The sequence below is a fragment of the Lampetra fluviatilis genome, chromosome 33, assembly GCF_964198595.1.
Source record: "Lampetra fluviatilis chromosome 33, kcLamFluv1.1, whole genome shotgun sequence".
Lineage (NCBI taxonomy): Eukaryota > Metazoa > Chordata > Hyperoartia > Petromyzontiformes > Petromyzontidae > Lampetra > Lampetra fluviatilis.
Genome location: NC_136307.1, coordinates 10751803 through 10773352, shown reverse-complemented (window position 1 = coordinate 10773352; position 21550 = coordinate 10751803). Strand labels below are relative to the sequence as shown.

The following is a 21550-nucleotide window of genomic DNA, read 5'->3' as shown; positions in this document are numbered from 1 at the left end:
CCCGCCGCCCCGCCCCTCGCCGCCCCGCCCCCCGGGTTCAGCAACGGCAGCAAGCAGCGAGCCGCCCCAGCAGCTGACACGGGCGCCATGGACAGCCAGGGCCGGCGAGTGGTGGTGTGCGACAACGGCACGGGGGTGAGTCGGGGGCCGCCGCCGTGGGGCCCAACGCGCGGACACGCGGCTCTCACTCACAGGCGGCGGCGGCGGAGTCGAACGTTAAGAGCCGGGGGGGGGGGTGGAGGGTTCCACACCTCCCATCCACACCGCCTATCCACCAACCACCCCACCATGGATCCCTGGGTTCGGTTCGCCGTGTCCCGCAGCTCGTTTCGCTCGCTGGGTTGGGCCCCCGAGTCGAGCCGAGCCGGTGCCGGCCTCGGCCTCGGCCAGGCATTTAGATTGGAATGTCGCCGTGCCGGGCGGGGTGTGTGCTGGGGTTGTCTCTCTCTCTCTACGTGGTGGTGGTGGTTGCTGTTGGTGTGTGTCTCTCTGTCTGTGTCGTGGGGGGAGTGGTGGCGCGTCGGCGTTGCTTGTGCAAGCCACCCGGCGTCTGCACCCGAGTTGGATTCCCCGCTCACGGCTAACGTCAGCCGCGCTTACCGTCACCGGTCCTGGGCCTTAGCTCGGTTTGTTGCGTCTTAAACGCGTCTCGGATTCGGTTTGTGTGTGGAGCATCAGCGCTGGGGAGACAAAGGCGGCCGGGCGTGGTACTAGCTGCACCCCCCCCCCCGTGACGTTCTTAATAGATGCTCGCGAACAGCTCTTGCCTCAACAGCCTGCGTAGGCTACACGGGGATCTTCGTCTTTATGTACTGTGTGTACAGGCCTGTCTCTCTCTGGGGGGAGCTCCTAAAGATTAAACCATTAAGAGCCCATGTTTAGGGGGGTGCCCCCTCTCCCCCTGTGCCCCCTCAACCCCTGTGCCCTCCGTACCCCCACCTGTACCACCCTGTACACCCCCGTACCCCCCTGTCCCCCCCCGTACTCCCCCCCCCCCCACGTACCCCCTCCCCCACGTACCCCCTCCCCCACGTACCCCCCCCCACGTACCCCCCCCCCCACGTACCCCCCCCCACGTACCCCCCCCCACGTACCCCCCCACGTACCCCCCCACGTACCCCCCACGTACCCCCCCTCACGTACCCCCCCCACGTACCCCCCCCACGTACCCCCCTCCCACGTACCCCCCCCACGTACTCCCCCCCCCCACGTACTCCCCCCCCACGTACCCCCCCCACGTACCCCCCCACGTACCCCCCCCCACGTACTCCCCCCCCCCACGTACCCCCCCACGTACCCCCCCCCCCACGTACCCCCCCCACGTACCCCCCCCCACGTACCCCCCCCCACGTACCCCCCCTCACGTACTCCCCCCCCCCCCACGTACTCCCCCCCCCCCCCCCACGTACCCCCCCCCACGTACCCCCCCCACGTACCCCCCCCACGTACCCCCCCACGTACCCCCCCCCCACGTACTCCCCCCCCCCACGTACGCCCCCCCCCCACGTACCCCCCCCCCACGTACCCCACCCCCACGTACCCCCCCCCCACGTACCCCCCCCCCACGTACCCCCCCCCTACGTACCCCCCCCCACGTACCCCCCCCCACGTACCCCCCCCCCACGTACCCCCCCCCTACGTACCCCCCCACGTACCCCCCCCCACGTACTCCCCCCCCCCCCACGTACCCCCCCCACGTACCCCCCCCCACGTACCCCCCCCACGTACCCCCCCCACGTACCCCCCCCCACGTACCCCCCCTCACGTACTCCCCCCCCCCCCCACGTACTCCCCCCCCCCACGTACCCCCCCCCACGTACCCCCCCCCACGTACTCCCCCCCCCCCACGTACGCCCCCCCCCACGTACCCCCCCCCCCACGTACCCCCCCCCCCACGTACCCCCCCCCCCCACGTACCCCCCCCCACGTACCCCCCCCCACGTACCCCCCCCCCCCCGTACACCCCTGGGGGAGGAAGCCGAGTTGCTACATTTTGTATAAATAAGCGGAAGCGACGCGCGACACCGGGAAGTGAACGAATCCTCCCCCCGCCTCCCCCTAGCGGTTCGGTTCAGATCGGGTCCCGGTTCCATGCGGTATTGTTTGGGATCGAACTCGGTTCTGGTTCAGAGTTGAATCGGCTCTGGCTCCGATCCACTTGGACAGAATCCAGACGGTGCACAGAACAACCTCGTAACGTTATACGGTAATGCGGGAAACATCACGGATGATGGTTGTTGTACGGACGTTCCAGGGCTCCAGCATGAAGTCGTTTTAAATTGTCGGACTCCTGAGCCTAAAGGCAACACGATCCTGACCCAAACCATATTTTTGTTACTAAACCAGACCCAATATTGAACCTAACCCTGACCATCGCCCTGACCCTAACCTTAACCGGACCACCGACTTACCTGGACATAAACCTTTAACCCTGACCCTAACAAATATAACCTGTGCCTTGACCAAAACATTTAAACCCCTGGGGCCACCACGGCAGGATGGGCTGCCCAGGGTTTAGCAACAAGAGAGGGAATCGCGCACGAGAGAGAGATAGCACGTCCACAACGGAGATGGAGCGATGAAATGAACTCGTGCGTGAAGGTGGATTGTTTAGTAGCAGCACCGCGAGAGGTAGCGGCGGCTTGGGGAAGCCTTCATCCAGCAGTGGATTGACCATGGCCGATGATGATGAATGAAAGACACACACAACATGCAGAGCGTCATTTTTTCCGGGTCGCTGGTGAACTGTGGCACGTGACCTAAGTTAGTAAGTAGCCAACAGCCCAAAGCGAGAGGTGCATCGCTGGATGTGGTGTGCCGTGGGTCCTGAAATATTTTCCGAGCCGGCTGAAATGAAGGCCGTGGTTTATACCCATGGGGGGGGGGGTGGTGAATGTGCACTGTGCTATGCTCCAGACGCCTGCACTAGCCGAGAAGTTCCCTTTTACATGCAGGAAGTGACGAAACGCGTTCTGTACTCCACCAGATAAGCCGGGACTGTAAATCTTAGTCTACAAGTACTGCGCCGTGTGTGTGTGGTGTGTGTGGTGTGCTCACGAGTTGCATGCACATGGAGTACACGTGTGAGCAGAGCTTAAATTATCGTGGAATATTTTCCGGTGCCCACCAAACTCAACCCCCCCCCCAACACTGTCCGGAAAAGGGGTGGTGGTGGTGGTGTGGGTTGGATGTTTTTTCCCGAAACTCTGCCCCGGAATAATTAAGTGTGGAGTGAGCGTACTACCTACCACATACATTGCTGAGTGTGCACCGTGTGCGAATTTGGCCAGCGCCCAGTGCTTTTGATAGATGCACAGAACAGCCTTTGTTATGGCTTCACACCCTGGCAGTGACATTATCCGTATTCCAGTAATGACTCAACATAAGTCCTGATTAATACGACGGATGTATTGACCATAACAATACATGGACGTTAAAGATCCTGTGACAGTATTGGATAGAGTAGGCCATTGTGTGCTGGCGTCATGGCCCATATTTTCATTACTTAAAAAATGACTGGAATATACTCAAGTAATCATTGCCAGCTCATGCAAAAACTTGAGACTCGGTGAGGCTATCTAAGGTAGACAAGCGTCGTAAAAATGCATAATCATTTCCCAGGATTTATAATTGATTTTTGTCTTGGGCCACGTGATGATCTGACCAAATTTATGAGGCCAAGAACCCGACAGCCAAAAGTAATTATTGTCACGTGGTGCAAGTGTTTAACAAGGCGCCAATTATTGTTGTTTCAGCTCACTGGTGAGTTGGAGAACAATTCTCTCAACCAAATGTAGCAATTAATCAGTTTGTCATCAGTCCACTAGTGAATAAAAGCATCCTCAAGACGTAGCGTGATCCTGTGAAGTAGTATTCCACCTTGCACATACAACAGACGAGCCGATTTCATCGCCCTAATGGACTCTTTCCGTTCCTTGGCTAACGCTCCGTCACTACTCTTGACCATCAGCCATCATCGGTGATTTTCTTACACAGCGCCTCCCATGCATTAACATCTCGAAGCACCAGGACAAATGGGGTATTTGAGATAATTTCTCAATACGGTATGGACAATATACACAGCAAACGTTTATAACGTGAATTGTATAACATTGCGAATGTTATTACAGCGAGTTGGCAAGGGATATTGCACCATCGTGTACATGTATAGCCCCTTTTTAAATTGACTCCTGGACGAGGACCTCCCCAAGCCGTCGGGTCATGGCGGTTATTTGACCATACTTCCCCATGCTGGTCAGTGCGAGTTGTTGGCAGGCAGGGGAGCATAGACGTGGAAATACAGAAGTGTACTCTACATGACGGTCACCCATTCAAACACTATTGGCGGCTCAAAAACCCTGCTTAGCTTCCGAGATTTGTTGAGATTGGGCGCTTTCCAGCCGAGTTGGTAAATATGTGTCGTAACGTCACCTGATGCCAAGATGTGTTGTTCGTTATCTGCACTGAAATCGGTACAGTGCATTCCTTATTTGCATACCATTTCAGCTGCACACACCAGGTCCTCATGGAGCCATCATCGAATTACAAGTGCATTTCACTTGTGGGTGGGTGTGTACATCGGTGAGATGTGGAATGATTCATCTGTTAAAATAGTATCTTGCGATTACGATGCGTGCATCAAATCGTACCGTGCGAGAAACAGCTCTTAATAATTTATAGAAAACGACGGGCTGATGTTGCATCTATGCTCATGCAATGGTGTTTTAATGTCAGTCATTTGTGGGAATGCTTTCATCCAGCAGCAGATTTGTTTTTCTTTATAAAGTATCTCCTAACCTGGTTACAATCCCTTGAGATGAAGCCAAAATCTCGATTGGGAGTATCCAGTGTGCCACGTTAGACGTACATTGCAAACACGTAATGACACTTATACCATTAAAAAACCGAAAATCCACCACGTGTACAGTGCACGTTTATGCAACGTTAATTTCATTCATAGATTGGAAAATGACTCAATTGTCAGCGTGAATTATGCGATTGCTTGACCAAAGCCCTGCAGACACTTTATCATACTTTCACAATGGTAAAATAAATAATAACTGATTCTTCAATAGGATAGTGACCCCCCCAAATTGCAACAATTTATCAAATCGTTTGGTGGGGGGGGGGGGCAGCGAGTCAATACATGTTCAACATGTCCATCCATCCATTGGTCTCATCAACTCAGGGTTCAGAGGTCGATGACGACGATGGTCGACAGATGCCAGCGCTTCCTCTTGGCGTGCACTCTCGCGACGTTCCCCAGGACGATCTGGTCCACACACCTCGATGTCCTTATTCCCCCACCTGCCCCCCACCACCGCCACTGCGCCCCCCCCCTCCCACCACCTTACGCCGATAGCTCGCATCAGCAGCTCGCAATGTCTAAAGGCGGGTCTACACCTGGCCGATCGTTTGTGCAACCAACCAAATCGCTCTCGAAACCGCACAACGTAATCGCCTGCTTTTGTGCCGCGACGTCTCTGGTTGCGGAGACATCCAACATGTAAGCGATTCGGTTGCATGCAACTTAGGTTGGTCCCTACTTAGGTTGCATGCAACCTAAGTAGGGACCAGCGTTACGGATTGCTCACCCACTGTGTGTGACGTGTGTGTGTGTGACCTACACTATAGGAAGCAGTCGTCTTAACGGTCAGCACACCGCGATACAAACCCAGTGACGCCGAGTTCGATTCCCGCTCATGGCTAACACCAGTGACGAACATCTGAAGCGGTCCTGGGGCTCCTTTATATCGACCCAGCTTTACATTTTTACCTGCTGCTGTGTGGAAATATTAGAAACTGGGAAGGGCATGGTGCTAGCCATCCATCCGCCCACTCAGGCCGAACTCAGTGGTCCCTAACAGCAATTGCTCCAACAGTCCGTTAGAGGCTATTCGGGGGATCTTTGTATCTTGTTTTTTGCGCCCCCACACTACGTTACGCACGCCCTCGGTATGTGGCCGATGAATAAGCCAAGCTCTGAGGCCGCCTCATCGAGACTCGGTGTGGGCTGCTATTAAAGCCCCCCCCCTTCCCTCCCTGTGTAACTTTACCGAGCCGTGGTGTAATTCGGTTGTTTATTTGCACAGGAGGCCGAATAAGGAAACTTGTTGCTGGTAAGCAGCAGACACCTCTCTTCGATTCCAGGTTTCTGCGAAACTCGCACGCTAGTTCCAGGACGTTGTCCCTGTCACGCCAGTGAGCCAGGCGATATGACAGCTGGTGGGCAGGTGTAGAGTTTATGGCCCTTGGGGTCCCCAGCTATAGAAGCATTTAGATGTTTTGGCCCATGGGGACCACAGAATGTGTGTGGGCTTAGTCGCCCATGGAGCCCCAGATGTAAAAGTATTTCGTGGTTTTTGTGCCATGATCCCCAGATAAACATGTGTGTATGGTGTCTAGCCCATGGGGCGCTTAATAAAGAAAGCTGTGAGTTTACTTGGGACGCCACATAGAAATATGTGTGGGTCTTGTTGTGGTGCCATGTGCCCACACAGAGAAAAGTGTGCGTGGTAATTCGGCCAATGGGCCCACATTGAGATGTATGCAGTGTGTTTTTGGCTCGTAGGGCCACAGATATAGATATGTGTGAGTTCCATAGCCTACGGGGCTTCGGATAGAGGATCATGCAGGAGGTGTATGACGCACCGTGCCACAGCTGGGCTCGCGAGAGTTGTTTTAACTGATGCCCACTCCTCTTCAGCCAGCGTGACGACATCACCGTGTGCAGCAGTTAACTTTATTTATTGCAAACGCCCTGCGTTTACACACAGCCAGCGCTCTCGCCTCTGCACCACACTTGCAAACTTTTTTTTAATCTTAGCTCACCTTTGCATCACGGCGAGTGGAAAGTTTGCCAGTGCCCCCCCCCCCAACACGCTGATATACTTTGCTTGTAAATGTGCCATTGTCATCTCAAGTGTGCGGCGGGAATACTTTCTCAAGGTGGGAGTTGCCCCGTGACATAATTCGGTAACCGTGGCTGTGTGCTGAGGTTGACGCCCAAAATTCCTACAAGAAATCAATGCCCCCCCTCCTCCTACCTTGGGCAAGCATTTGTGACCCGTGGGAGGGGGGGGGGGCCCTTTGTGTCACTCAGTGGGTGCCAGTGCAGTTGCAACTCCTGCACACTCTAAAGCCATGTCCAACCCCTAACCAACCAGTCGCCAGTACTGGCCCCACAGCTAACAATCGAGCCGCACCTGCGATTCGCACGGTTGGCTACGTACAGTGCGAAAGAAGTTCAACATGCACACATAGCCAAGCAGCCTTGAGTACTGTCTTCCGATCGGTCTCAAACCAACGACGACAAAACGTCACAATATCCATCTGATCGTCACACATCCACCCTGACCAATTAATTGTCCACACCCATTGCAGTACCGTATTTGTTTGTGCATGGGTGGGTATAACTGTCATTGTTTATAGACGTTTACAAATCCGATCTTGTCACACAGTCACAGATTATTAATCTCGTGTACATTCGCTTCTTAAAGCACAGGCAAGCATTTCCCTACATGTAAAGCAGTTTGCGATGTATTTTTGCCCAGTAATCGCACATTTAGGTATTCACATATCCGACTGCCACGTTTTGGTCTTCAACTTGGTCCCCAGCAAGTCGTATGTATGACCTTGCCTCCTCATATTAATGTTGCTGTTCGTTACACAGCCAGTTGCTCTGCACGTTAAACATTTTGCTCCGCTTAAACAAGTTTATCTCGACACATTAATTGTGCAGCAGGGATATTTAAAGTGATGGCTTTTTCATTTTTATTTCCACAATGAAAACAATGAAGCATCTGGCAATATGCAAACCACCACCACAGCAACATGTGCTTTTTAACAAATGCTCAGCAAAATATGTCGTTAGCATCCCGATTAGTGCATCATGATGCTGCAGCGTCATCCCCACCACTAATAGCAGCAGCAGCAGTAGCAGCTGTGGAAGCAGCAGTATCAATGTCATTGTCATCAGAAGCAATAATCGCTGTATCAGAAGCAGCAGCAACATCAGTAGCAGCATCAGTAGCAGCAACATCAGAAGCAACAGCAGTAGCAGGAACAGCAGGAAGCGTCGTGCTGCTTAGCTGGTGGTGGCGGCGCGGGTTTCTTCCTGGAGGGCAGGGAGTAAACACCGCCAAGTGTGGGGTTATCAGGAATGTAGGCAAGCAGGCCCCGGCGCACTGTGCTTTCCGAGCTGTTAGCGGTCTCACTGTATGCGAGTGGTTTTTGTATAACGAAAAAAAAAGTTTCTCTTGTGGTGCCGTAGGTTCAACTCTCCGGTGCGTGTTCGGTTTGCGCCGCGTGTTCAGGAAGGATGGGTTTGGAGCTTCACGAATGAAATTCGGTTGCCGAAGAAGCTCTCTACGCCTAGGTCGAAACGTCGGACGTGATCCTGAACAGCACGCGCCGTACAACCCGAGAACACATCGGAGAGCTACACGGCACTGTTGCTTGTGGTGGTTTTGGTGTTCGCATGTTACCAAGTGTACCGATATTTTTGTGTTTTTTTTATTCTTAAATGTTCATTGAACATTGAGGTTTTTCACAGCCCATTTGATTATTGCTCATAATTTATCTTTTTGGGGGGTTTGGCCACCTAATGGTTTGGCTATATTTTTCTTGTGTAACCCTCCACCACTCGACTTATCCAAACATTTTCCAGCATTTACGTGCGCAACCGTTTAAGGCGTCAACTAATGTTTCGGCTCACTGGTGAGTCAAAGAACAATTCTCACAACCGCAATTAGCTACGATGTTTCGCCTGAAACTGCGTCAAGCAATCCACGGGTCCGAAACCAAGATGTCCAAATTAACAGCGTCACCTGACCCGGCTTCTTAATTTGTTGCTGCTGCTGTTGCTGCTGCTGTTGTTCCAGTTTGTGAAGTGCGGATATGCGGGCTCCAACTTCCCCGAGCACATCTTTCCAGCCCTCGTGGGGCGACCGATCATCCGCTCCACGGCTAAAGTCGGCAACATCGAGATCAAGGTACGTGACGGACGGATGTTGGCGAACTTCCATTTTGGGGATGTTTCCTCGTAACGGTGACGACGGCGAGCGGTGAGCGCCGCGTTCTGTTTCGACAGACGTGGTGCTATTTGTTTTTGGGCTCGTACATTTGTGCACTTGCGAAGTGAGAATTTAGCGACAATCCTTTTCGCTTAAAAGTAAGGCTCTAAAGAACCAGACGACTGGTGTTGTTAACCTCGCTTTCACTCGACGGAGACAAATGAAGATACATTTTTATATTTGTTGCTTGTTGAAGTCTTTTTGCTATTTTTCTCTGTTTTGTTTTGATTTAATTTGTACTTTTCTGTGTTACTTCTTTAGTGAGCTGTGACCTTCCCCCTCTCTCCAGCGTTTCGCTGTTTTAGCTGCCTGATGCAAAACATGTTCTTCTCACTGTAGTTCTCCTAATCTTCTTTTTCATCTTCATCCACATGTTGAAGTAGAATAACAGAAAGATGGTAAGTACATAATTTACGACAAAAAGAACAAACAACCCTCCCGTATAACGACCGTTGCTTTGTTATATTTTCGATAAAGTAACAAACTGAGTGGTCTTGTTTGCCGCCCACACTGATTTATTAATTCCTCATTTCGTAATTTTTTTTTTTACGATTTGTGTTTGTAACGCCTGCCGAATGAAAAATAAAACGCGCATTAACATCTTCCCAGCTCGGTTGTATTCCCCCAACTGCTAATCCTTGCGGTGTGCATGCAAAGCCGACGGCCAATGTCGTTGTCCGCGACTGATGCCCTTATAGATGTTGCCTGCGAATTGTTGAACGCCCGCCGTGGGTTGTCGGAGAGCTGCCGTGATATGGTGGCGACGGGCAGAAGGGGGGTTGCACGTTTTTCCCGGCGATGCCGACGCACGGCCCCCTGATTTTCCAGGAGCAAAAGCGAACATTTTAAATGTTTTGCGCACGGTGTTTGAATATTCAACAAAATAGTTAGTTTTTTTATTAAAAGCCGAAATTGGCGGCAATTGAGGATGGGATAAAAAAAACGACACGCAAGAAAAATTAATAGGGCTTGTAGACATAAGCACCTTGGCTGTGTTTCCTGGGTTGTCCGAAATGACTTTGAAGAACTGATTCGTAAAATTTTGTCGTATAAATGGCATTTACTGACAACTTTGGAAGAGTAGGCCAAATACTGTCTGGAGGGGCTGCCTCGAGCTTCCTGCAGTTGCAGGCGCTACAGCCGGAAGTTGTCCAAGTTAGCAATTGCTGCACCTTTGCCCTGACTTCCAACCAGGCAGGAGACAAATTAAACCAGGGTTGTCTGGTTTCAACGGATACCGGAGTTTAATTACAGCAAATCGGCGAACAAATTCACAAACCGTGACAGAAGTAACTTTCAAAAACCAAAAAGTAAGAATTTTAGATGATGTACCATGTAGAAATAAGCTGCCAGTGAAGCGTGTAATCATTGCACGCGAGTGATGTCACTCTCATGCATAACATTTTTTTTTACACACATTCATCGATAATACCGTCACCTTAAAAATAAATAGTAAATAGAATTGGCAACGTTTTGGGTCATGTCCCTTCGTAGCACCTTGGACATTTTAACACATCATCAACGCAGCCGTATCACCAGACACCTGTGACGCAGCGGCTGACCCAGGATATAAGTGGGCCGCATTGTCTGCTTATTTACTTTTGCTACTTATATTCTCCCCCCAACGACGCTCACGATTATTTACATGTTTTGATTTTGCAAAAGTGTTTTCTTGACTAAGAATCTTCAAACTCGCGCCAGATAGGCCTGCGACACACAGCCAAAGTCACACCAATTACAAGATGAGAGCTGTTAAAAAATTTAAAAAATTATTGTTGTTTACGAACTGTGTACGGCAAAGCGCGTGGCGGCGTCTGGGCTGAGCGTGCCGTCTTCCCCCCGGCTTCCAGGACCTCATGGTGGGCGACGACGCCAGCGAGCTGCGCTCCATGCTGGAGGTGAACTACCCGATGGAGAACGGAATCGTGCGCAACTGGGACGACATGAAGCACCTGTGGGACTACACCTTCGGGCCCGACAAGCTCAACGTGAACACGCGCGAGTGCAAGATCCTGCTCACCGAGCCGCCCATGAACCCCATGAAGAACCGCGAGAAGATCATTGAGGTGAGGCGAGTCCGCTGTCGTCGCCGCCGCTGCACTGCCGGTGGCGGCGGTGGTGTGAACGTTGCAACAGTTTAAGGGGGATAAAAAGCTGACCGGGGCCGTGCATTGCGAATGGTGGAGGAGGGGGGAGAGCGAGTGGTTTGGGGATGGAGGATACTAAACGTCCATACACGTAGTGCTCTCTCTAAGCGACGAGTTAAGCAGCTACTAGGAAGCGCCCAACCCAATGGAGTACCGTGGGCCACCTGAGGCCCCCCCCCCCCCCCCCCGTTTGTCGTAACCTGGGACCTGAACCCCTCCGGCCTGTGGACTCTGGTGCAGTTGCTCTGCCCACACTCGAGCCAAGCTACTGGTTTGGCCCCCATCAACTAACCGACTGGCCATGAGCATTAACTTTGCTCCTAACCTGATTGCGGTTACCCCAACCGTAATCCCCAACCCAAGTCAAACATCCAACCAGCCGCTAGTACCAGCCAATACTATCAGCCCAGCCCCGTGGCGCTACCCCTTTCCCCACCTCCGGAGCTGCCTCGTCGGAGGCGCTTTTCACGCCGTCGTTCACTTTTCAGTTTTGCCTTTTGCTGCGTGGCCTTTTAAGCTCGCGCCTGGCCACAGCCCTCACAGCTCGGGCCGTGTTGGCTCGGAGCTTTTACAGCAAAGCAGAGCCCCATCGCAGTGTCCGCGTGTCCTCGCGCATACTTCGTGTTGTCATTTGTCACGTGTGTGATATTGGCATTGCAACCCGCAGACTTTTGGCAACCCAACGTGCGTCCCTCCTCCAGTCTCGGCGTGGCATGCGCAGCGCAAAAACATTTGAGCAGGTTTATTTTAACGACCACAACCTTGGCGGCTGCTGCGCCACGTGGGCAATTACAGTAGCTATCGCTTGAGCCGTGGCGTAATGTTACATCGCAGGCCTGTGAGAGATGGCGACGGCTGGGAGAGGGGCCTTCATTCAGCAGTGGATTGAACATGGCTGCTGCCGATGATCATGAGATACTACCACAGGCGCCACAAGCGCACGGTGCACAGTGCGGGTGAATGTTAATAACGCAGATTTTGCGTCGGTGTAAAATATAATGATGGGAAGTTACACAACGCGGTAGTTGCTTTCCTGCGCTATTCGACGCCGAGTTTTTATCGCCACCTATGCACGCCACGTTTTTTCCTGCGATAAGGGAAGTTGCGGCTCCTTCCCCGTAGCAGCCGGTCGGTCACGTGACCTCCGTGGCGGGTCATGAGCGAGCAGGAACCGGTCAGCGAGCCAGAGCGCAACGCAGAAATCCACCGCCACAGATGGTCACAAGCGATAGCACTCGCCAGTGCCCAGTGGTCGCGCTGGCCAAATTAAAACATTTCGAAGCTAATTACGTATTGATCATGTAGAGAGATTTCAGAGTTAGTTCTATAGAATCCACTTCTGTGGGCTGTTCTCTGACATCAGAATCTTTATTTATCCTGGAGAAATCCGATGATCTGTGAAGCTCTTTTGTATAGATCCATTAGGGATGGGTCAGAAAGTTCTAACAACAAACGACGCAAAAATGACATCTCTCTGTGCGAGAAATCATCTTGTTACGTGATGCCGATAGCACGATTGGGATAACATTTGGGATGTATCTTATCTCAGTATAAGCCTTTTGTGAGTATCCCTAGAATGTTGCCCGACTGCATTCAGGATGTGTCCAGGCATCGCCTTTATCAACCCTGGGGGTTGTGTATCAGACACTCATCTGGTGCTGTCAGAGGCGCTGTAGCGTTTCACAAGCAACTGATGGCCATGACTTCACCTCGCGAGGTTCCAGTCACATCACCGAATACCTGCACCAGGGGCTCAGCAGTTTTCCAGTCTCAAAACCCACACGTTCAGTCCGTTGGGTCAATGGAGTCTGGAACGGCTGCACACTACACTACCCCGCTTACCAGGAGCACGTCCACGCTGTGGAAGTTGGGGGTTTGTCTGTCCTTCTCGTGTATAGCTGCTCGTGGTTATTGTCACAGACGAGGAGTTGTTCTTTGCCAGTTACATGAAATCCACACAACTACCAGCTACTGGATGCATTGAGCCGACTGGGCGTGCGCTACTGCCCATCTGAGATTCTGCCATTGGCTTGATCCGCATTCATGTCACCTTGTTGAATGGCGAAATACGTGGAATCATAAACTACCGTCAATTTTGGGGGTGGCTCGTATCGGCTCGACTTTGGAATTTCCTCTCCCATCGTTTTATTTTCGCCCACCCGCGCTCTCATAATGATAAACCTCGCCGCTCAAATCTACAAAAGGTGCCGCACTCTTTTTTTGTTTGTTACATCTTTGACGGTCGCCGTTCGTTGCTGGCCGCTTGACGTGCGTTTGGCCTGTGGGCGCGTGCGCTCGGCAACTGAATGTCCACGAGATGTTTTGCGTAGCGTCTCGAGATGCGGTCACATATTGATGCTGCGAAATGCCAAAAAAGAGTTTTGCACTGGTGCAGTGGAGCGGGGGGGGGCAGGAATGTTGAACCGGCTGCAAGTTCACAACTGTTAGTGCAATAACAGGAAGAGAGCAAACTGACTTGTCATTCGGTATGTAAAGAAGAAGCTGCCATTTGCTCGATGACCTAATGGCTGTTTTGCAATACTCTCTGAATAAGAGTAATTGAGTCCGTTTTGTGTTCGTGCCATTCTCACGGTGTAAGGCTTTCGCGAAGGAAGGCGCTCTGTTTTGCTCAGTCTGCAGTAGTTTTACAGTAGGGCCCGAAGTTGCCATGCGCGATCCCAATTGAGTAATTTCAGGGTAATTTTTATTTTCTCAAAATCTAGAGCGTGACGCCAATGCACAATGGCTCTACTATTCATTGCGAGTGATGTCAGGGGACCCTTGACGTCCGGTTACAAACGCACCGCAGTTATTAAACCAGGGCGGCCGCCAGATTCGAGCAGCATTACCCTCCTGTAGAAGCGGTGAAACTCACTACCGCTGGGCTGCATCACCGCGTCACCGCCCCGGTTGTACTACAAAAAACTGTTGCGTAGCCTGTGGACCACCAGTAGAGCCGACACACGTGTACGATGACACAGTGGTGTAACAAATATAAATACTGCGAACCGTAATAGAAAGACAGGAAGTCAAGTGTGTTTGGCGAATATATATAGGTGTGCGATGACGGTGAAAAAACCCTGGTGAAGCTTTTGTCGTTTGAAGTAGAAGGAAAAAGGAATAGGTAGACAGATTAAGATTGCTCTTTGTTTCTTTCGGCAAAGCCATGTAGAAAGAGAAAGCAACAAATCAAACAAAGGTACACGACGCCTCGAGTGCAACACAAGCAACCACCATCAGGCACAAATGAAAGAGAAAACAAACCCAGCAAACCCAGAAATACAATGCAATACAACACAGACAGTCGGCCAACACAACAGCCAACTCGCCACCTGGTTGACCACGCTCCTTCAAAGATTGCCAAACCTGAGAGAGAGACAAAACACAGAACCGGAGACACACAGACAGATACACAAGCAGAGAGAGACAACACAGAGACACAGAGAGAGAGACACACACACAGGCACACAGAGAAACAATGCCCCTGTGTCAAGGCCCCAAACAGAGAGAGAGAGAGGGGGGCAGAGAGAGAGGGGGGGCAGAGAAACCAGCACGTCAATGAGAGACCAGGAGTCCCCCGCAACCGCACGAAAACAAGAGCAACACAACGAGGGGAGACAGAGAGTCTCTCTCTGCTTGTGTGTCTGTCGATGTGTCCTGCAGTCACGAAAGCGCCAAATCAAGATTAAGATTTACAGGTCATCATCAATCAGCAGCCATGGTCAATCCACTGCTGGATGAAAGCCTCCCCAAGCCGCCTCCACCATCTGCAATGCAACAACATCCAACTCCTACTCATGAACGGAACCGATTTATCACTCCCATCTCCTCGGTTGAGCGATGGACAACATAGTTTTGTAAATGTAACGGGGAGGAGAGTACAGCAAGCAGTGTGATAGCGAATCAAAAAAAAATCACCGAGTGGAGTTGCATGATCATCATCGTTAAGATCTCGCAAATACTCCGCGGCTACTAAAGCGGCACGGAGGGCGACAGCGAGTTGTAGTCACGTGCCATTTCCTCGAATGGCAGCCCGTGGGGTAGTGGCGCTCGTGCCAAGGTGTGGTGGGCGTTGCCAGGACGGGCGTTACCTGCGAGGCAGCCTTTGCCCCCTTACGTTGGCAAGCCTATGTCATGGGTGGAAAGTCGGGGTTCTGGCCCAGCAACGTTGTGTTCCCCCGGTCTCGCATCGCGGATGCCACGCCGCCCCCGCTGCTCGCGTTGTGAAACCCTCCGATGGTAATCGGGTGATTATAGAAATGTGATGAGTGTACCAAGCCGTATATAAGCACGCCTAGTCATTATACGTCGTTACGTGGGAGGGTAGTGAGAGGTGGCGGTGACTTGAGGAGGCCTTCATCCAGCAGCCGATTGACCATGGCTGATGCTGAGAAGAGTGCAAGCGCTGTTTTTATGTCGGCAACATACTTATGTTACACTGGTGGCGGGGGAGGAGGTAGAGGACAGATTCTGATAAAAGCACACTGCAGATAAAAGCACACAGCCTTGCTCCGAAGGTGTGTGATTATGTACGCGGCTTCTGCATTCAAGAAACACTTCACAGAGTGTGGATACACGAGTACGAATTTACAAAAGCGTGATTAAGACACCCGATTGGTTTATCCACGCCTGGATTGGCAGCCTGGCATTGAACCCAACTGCGGGTGTAAACCCCCCCCCCTCCCTGCTAGCCGATATTTGACCGCCGGGGGTGTCTGTGCGTTCACCATTCATGCCGCGGTTGTGCGGATTGCTGCCGTGCGTGTGCTTGCTTTCGCCACATAGGGTACAGTAGGGTAGGCCCGACGCGCTGCAGGTAGTGGAGCGCCACGTGTGGGTCGCGCGCCCGCACGGGGATGGGTGTGGCCCGGCTCGGCAGGTTTCAAAACAAACCGATGCGTTCGTCCGATATAATTGCGCCCGTAAACTGCCGTCTCCCAGTGCGCGGTCCGGACAGCAAAAAAATGCGAAACGATTCCCAACGAACAAACGCGCGTGCGAGAGCCGGCAGCTGGCGGTTCGTGCCGTGCAAGGCACCTGGTCGATCGTGAAATGCGTGCGGGGGGGGGTTATTTTTTTGTCGTTGTCGTGCAGTGTGCATTCCTCGTTCGTCCGTTTGCGCAAAGGTGTTGCGGTCTGTTGAATGTGCGCGTATGTACGTTGGACTTCGTTTTCACCGTACGTAGCCAACCGCGCTAATCGGAGGCGGTGCGGTGTGGCGTCGGGGTCTGGTAGCTGACGGCGCGACCTCGCGACCTTACTTCCCTGGCCGTAAATGTCACCGTCGTGAGTGAGAAGTTGAGTTCCACCGGTCGGCAACGCCTCGTTTCTCAACTGCGGCCGTCCTGGGTGCGGCGTTCAATTAATTCATTATTATTTTAGAAATCTGCTCTAAGCAAAGCACAGTGGATATGGAGATTAAACAAAGCACAGTGGATAGACGCAACAGTGGCTGGATGCTGCTGCCACAGTGGTGTAACGGTTAGCAAGCACGCTGGACTCCCCCACCCTCCCCCTGCCCCCAGACACCTGGCCAGTGTGGAAGAGTAGGCCAAACTCCTAGAGGGGCTTTCCAGGGATTCCTCTCGTGGAGGCTCTTCTGCCAGCGTGCTGTGAGCGAGCAATTGCCGGGCTGCGCCACTGGGACGTTTGTCCAATTCGTTACTTTTTATAGTGGGCATGAGTCAGAGTCGGTCAATCGGCAGGTGACGTGTGTTTGGGGTAAAGTGTGGGTTACTCCCCACCTCTTGCACGACGTGTCGCCGGTGTGGTAGTGTAGGGCACGTACCCCTGAGGAGAGAGGGTGGGGAGGGTGTCCTCTGCAGAGCAATCGCAGGTCAGCACCTTTAACAAACCAGACTTTAGGGAGCCGGGACGACGGGTTCGGTGGCGAAGGTCTCACCCCCTGTACCCCCCCCCACCTCCACCACGAGCACAGCAAAGGGGGCGGCCCTGTCGCTCGCGCAGGAAATGACAGCAACGTCCGTACCGGGTGGTGCCGGGACCTCGCGGCACCGAGCAAGTACGGGCGGCCGCACGCTGTGGCCGTAATGACGACGCTCGAGCCCCACTGGTGGTGTACAATGGAAACAATTAACCACCCCTCGGGAGATACACTGACCGAGTCGGCGACGGATTAAGGGTTTCACGTTCATGCGCAGCCCTTTATTTTTCAATTGACACATGCACAGCAACAACGAAATGACTTATGCGTTTCTTTGAAATCTCTAACATATGCAGGATACATTTGTAGTGACGCACTCAGAGACACTAGGAGTAGGAGGCACTCTATTTATATTAACAGCCTTCACAGTCCACAATTAAGCAACTACAGCTCCCAGTCAGGACAGCTGGCAGAGACTGTCTGACAACACCGAGAAGGTGAAGACAACGATGAAGACTCCAGAAGCAAAAGCCCCAAACCTTCGCTCGGGGTCCCCTTTTATCCTCCCGGCGTGGCCTCGCTCCACCCCGGCCACACCCCCTTTCTAGAACCTACCAGCGGGTTCCCGGGCTTCCCTCACGTGCCCCCTCTGTCACTTTTCCCCTACATCCCTCTCTCTGGCTTGTCATGTGACCTGCTGTCAGTCAGGGCTGCTGCAACCGCAGATCCCCTTCTCTGCCAGCAACCCGCGCTATGCTACGCAGTGACCCATTCCATGTCACTGCACATTTATACAATGGAAATCCACTGCTGGATAGGGCCCACTCCCCATGCTATGTAGGTCGTGTGGTGGGAGTTATGTGACCGTAATTCACTCGGCTGGTCGGTGCAGGTTCGTGAAAGTGTGGAGGGAGCAAAGTCGTCGTGAGAGATCGTAAAAGTACAGTCTTCTTTCTTCGGTTCGTCTGATGCAGATAGCAGAGCAACGAATACAATTTCACATGCAGGTGTATCGCCACGATGTCTCCTTCCCATTTGTGGATCAGGCATTGCGTCATTATACGTTGCACGGTCTGTTCTGGACGACCACGGTCGCACGCTGGAGAGTTTTTAATTTTCCATTTGTGGATCAGGTATCCGCATCTGCCGTGGTTTGTGCGGATGTAATTTAATGGATGTTGAGCCTCAGCACGAGAATGGGTGCGGCACGGGCTAGAGAAGAGATGTAGTGTGTGGAGCTTAGTGGACTTACCGATGACTGGTACCAGTGGTGTCAAGATCGGCCTCTGTGGAGGAGGCTCGTGAAGGACGCTACTGGGCAGTTGGAGGGAGTCGCCCTCCAGCAACAACAGAGGGCAAAGGAGCGACGCTCACAACAACGAGCGGAGCGCCGGGTGGCTAAACCGTAGCAAGTTGGCACAGTAGGGGGCACAGGTTTTGCATCGGCTAATCATCTCAGTCAGTCGACCAGTAGCACCTGGGTCTGCCCCGTGACCTCCTGCCAGCGAGCATTTGACACTTCACGTGGTCTCAACGTGCACATAGCCTGGCACCGTGGTGATGTCACTGCCACTTAGTGGCGAATAGCGGTTGTTGTTGTTGTTGGAACGATCGCAGTGCCTGGGTGGGTTGGTGTGACTTGCTGGGAGTTTCTGGAGTGTGGAGGTTGCACGAAGGACGCCGCCACCTTTGAGTTGGCTTGGAGTATAATTATTTTTCTTCGAATGTTTCGGAAGGCAATTCAGCACATTCGGTTGGTATAAAAGCGATTCGTCTGAATGACGACGATAGGCTATGAAGAGGGCTTGGAGCCGTGGCCTATGACGGTTTTAACGGAGTGTCGTCTTGCCCGTCATCCCCTTCGCAGGTCATGTTTGAGCAGTACGGCTTCTCGGCGGTGTACATCGCCATTCAGGCCGTGCTCACACTTTACGCGCAAGGTAAGCACGGCGGTTTCGCGCGTCACGGTTAAAGAAGTACATCTGTATTTTTACAAGGACAACAAAGACAAAGATCCCCCGTATAGCTTTTAACATACTTTTGGGGCAAGTGCTGTTAGCGAGCACCTATGAAGGCTGGGACGGCTCACGAGGGGGTGGGTGGCCAGCACATCGCCCGGGCCACCTTTGTCTCCACAGTGGCGATGTTTACACACTGCACCAGGTACTCATTTGAGGCCAAGTGGACCTGGGGAGGCCCAGGACTGGTTCAGATAATCGTCACTGGTGTCGGCCGTAAGCGGGAATCAAACTCGGATCTCCGGGATCGTAGCGCAGCACGCTAACCGCTACACTACCACTTCCCATGTATTTTATACACACACACTATTTTTTCCCATTTCGCAGAGCCAGTGCAGCTCTTTGTGTTAGAGAGCGGTCCGTAGAAGGGGATGTCGTGGAACTACTTCTGAGATCCCTTCAAGTGACCACTGGTCCACACAGTAGGGGGCAGCACTTCCCCCACCCACTCTGCAATGTTTGTAAAAAAGCAGCTTTCATCACAGACAGCTTCCTGGATGTGAACCCAGGTTTCTCAGCGGTGTGGTTTCCATCAAAATAACTTACTCGGTTTGATGTTGTTGACATTGGTCTTAGAAGCTTTGAGTTTTGTCAACTTTTTATTATTATATTGTACTATATATTATACACTACGATGTGCATATTTCCAAAGCACACTCCAATATCTGGGGTAATGTTTGCATGACCAGGATAGCATTAAATTACTGGCAACCTATCGTGTGGAGGCTGTTATGAGCATGTGGTTTTGTGTGCATGCGTGCATGTGTGTCTGTGTGCATATGTGTGTTTGGATAGGTGTGTATGTATCAATTCCCACCCACAGCCAACATCGATGACGAATAGCTGAACCAGTCCTGAGCCTCTCCTAGGTCGACTCAGCCTTAAAGAGTACCTGGTGTAGTGTGTAAACATCAGCACTAGGGAGATAAACACGACTAGGCGTGGTGCCGGCCTTAATTAAGTGCTCGCGAACAGAGCTTGCCCTAATAGTCTGTTAGAAGCTACTATATACGGGGGATCTTTGTGTTTGCACAGGCCTGCTGACGGGAGTGGTGGTGGACTCTGGCGATGGCGTCACACACATCTGCCCTGTGTACGAGGGCTTCTCTCTGCCCCATCTCACCCGCCGCCTGGACATCGCCGGACGTGACATCACCCGCTACCTCATCAAGGTAGGGGGGGGGGGGAGTAGCGGCTGCCCGACAGTAACGGAGAGGTAGCGCACTGCGCTTATGGACACGGCAACCTAAGTTTGATTCCCAGCCAGGGCTATATACATCAGTGGCAAACAGCTCCCATCCTTCACCAACCAGCACTGACCAGCATGGTGAAGTATGGTCAAATATACACTCATCACTGAGGTGGCCCGCGAAGAACTTCATCCAGAAGTGGATTGAGAAAGGGTTGTAAGATACATTTTGTAATGACCTAACCAAATACATCTTTAATTATAATGTCTAATGAACAATGTACATCCCATTGTCAAGCCACCTGCTGGACAAAGGCCTCTACAAGCCGTGTCATTCATAGTGGATTTGTTTGACCATACTTCATCATGCTGGTGAATGCGTGTCGGTCCATTGCGGTGCCTGTGACCGGTCCAGATATGACTCGCCACCGATGTTATCCATGGCCGGGAATCGAACTCGGGTTGCACGATTAGAATCGCAAATTTGATCACCACTCTGCTACTGCGTCGCACAAATATGAATTGCATGTTTATCCTGACAAAATCTTCAATATTTTATTTTCACTCGTGTGACCTTTATTTTTAGCAACGTGAAATGATCATAATTTGTTTCTGCTGTATAAAAAGTTTCTTGAGTGCTGAATTACCACACCCGGCCATCAAGATGTTTCTGTCATTTGACTCTCGTCGAAGTTCCCATTGCACTCAACATTATCCGTCCACGTCTTCTCAAGCCTGCACATGGCTCTATCACTGTCTCACAACTCTGCTTTTACTTTTGACTGCATGTCACTTAAATGCATTATCAGTGTGTTTATTACATGTGTATAATTGCTGAACCCTTAACTAACTGGGCCTGCTTATGATGAATTACAATAATCATTTAGCACATTTGGTATTCGTACCATTTATTATAGCGCAACGCTATCACGAAGTTTTACAGACATCGTCTGCAATGCTTTAACAGGATTGGCCATTATTGCCGTGTGTACAGTAGTCCCTCGGTTAACAGTGACATTGGTTAATGGTTTTTCGGTTAACATTTCGCCTCCCATAGGACCCCATGGTTTCACCTTACGTTAACATTTTGATGAACGCATGTGTTTACGTTACGCATGCAAGCGTCAATTTCAGCCAATCCGAGTGCTCGTAAGTGGGGCTGAGCCATGCCCTCAGCCAATCAGAGACGCCCATTTATGAGCGTTTCGACCTCGACTGGCTTTGTTCACATTGCGTTT

The 21550-nt window shown here is 52.0% G+C and overlaps 1 protein-coding gene across 2 annotated transcripts in view; it reads left to right on the top strand.

The window, feature by feature from the left end:
* Positions 1-21550, top strand: part of ACTR2 (actin related protein 2) — a 28108-nt gene continuing 6558 nt past the window's right edge. Inside the window, exons 1-6 of one of the 2 annotated variants that reach the window (XM_078872099.1) lie at positions 1-135; positions 8883-8993; positions 9458-9472; positions 10925-11140; positions 18973-19045; positions 20159-20295. In XM_078872099.1, the coding sequence (XP_078728225.1) occupies positions 88-135; positions 8883-8993; positions 9458-9472; positions 10925-11140; positions 18973-19045; positions 20159-20295 (600 nt within the window). In that variant the 5' untranslated portion in view covers positions 1-87. The remainder of the gene's footprint in view (positions 136-8882; positions 8994-9457; positions 9473-10924; positions 11141-18972; positions 19046-20158; positions 20296-21550) is intronic. The other variant, XM_078872100.1, reaches the window with a different exon arrangement.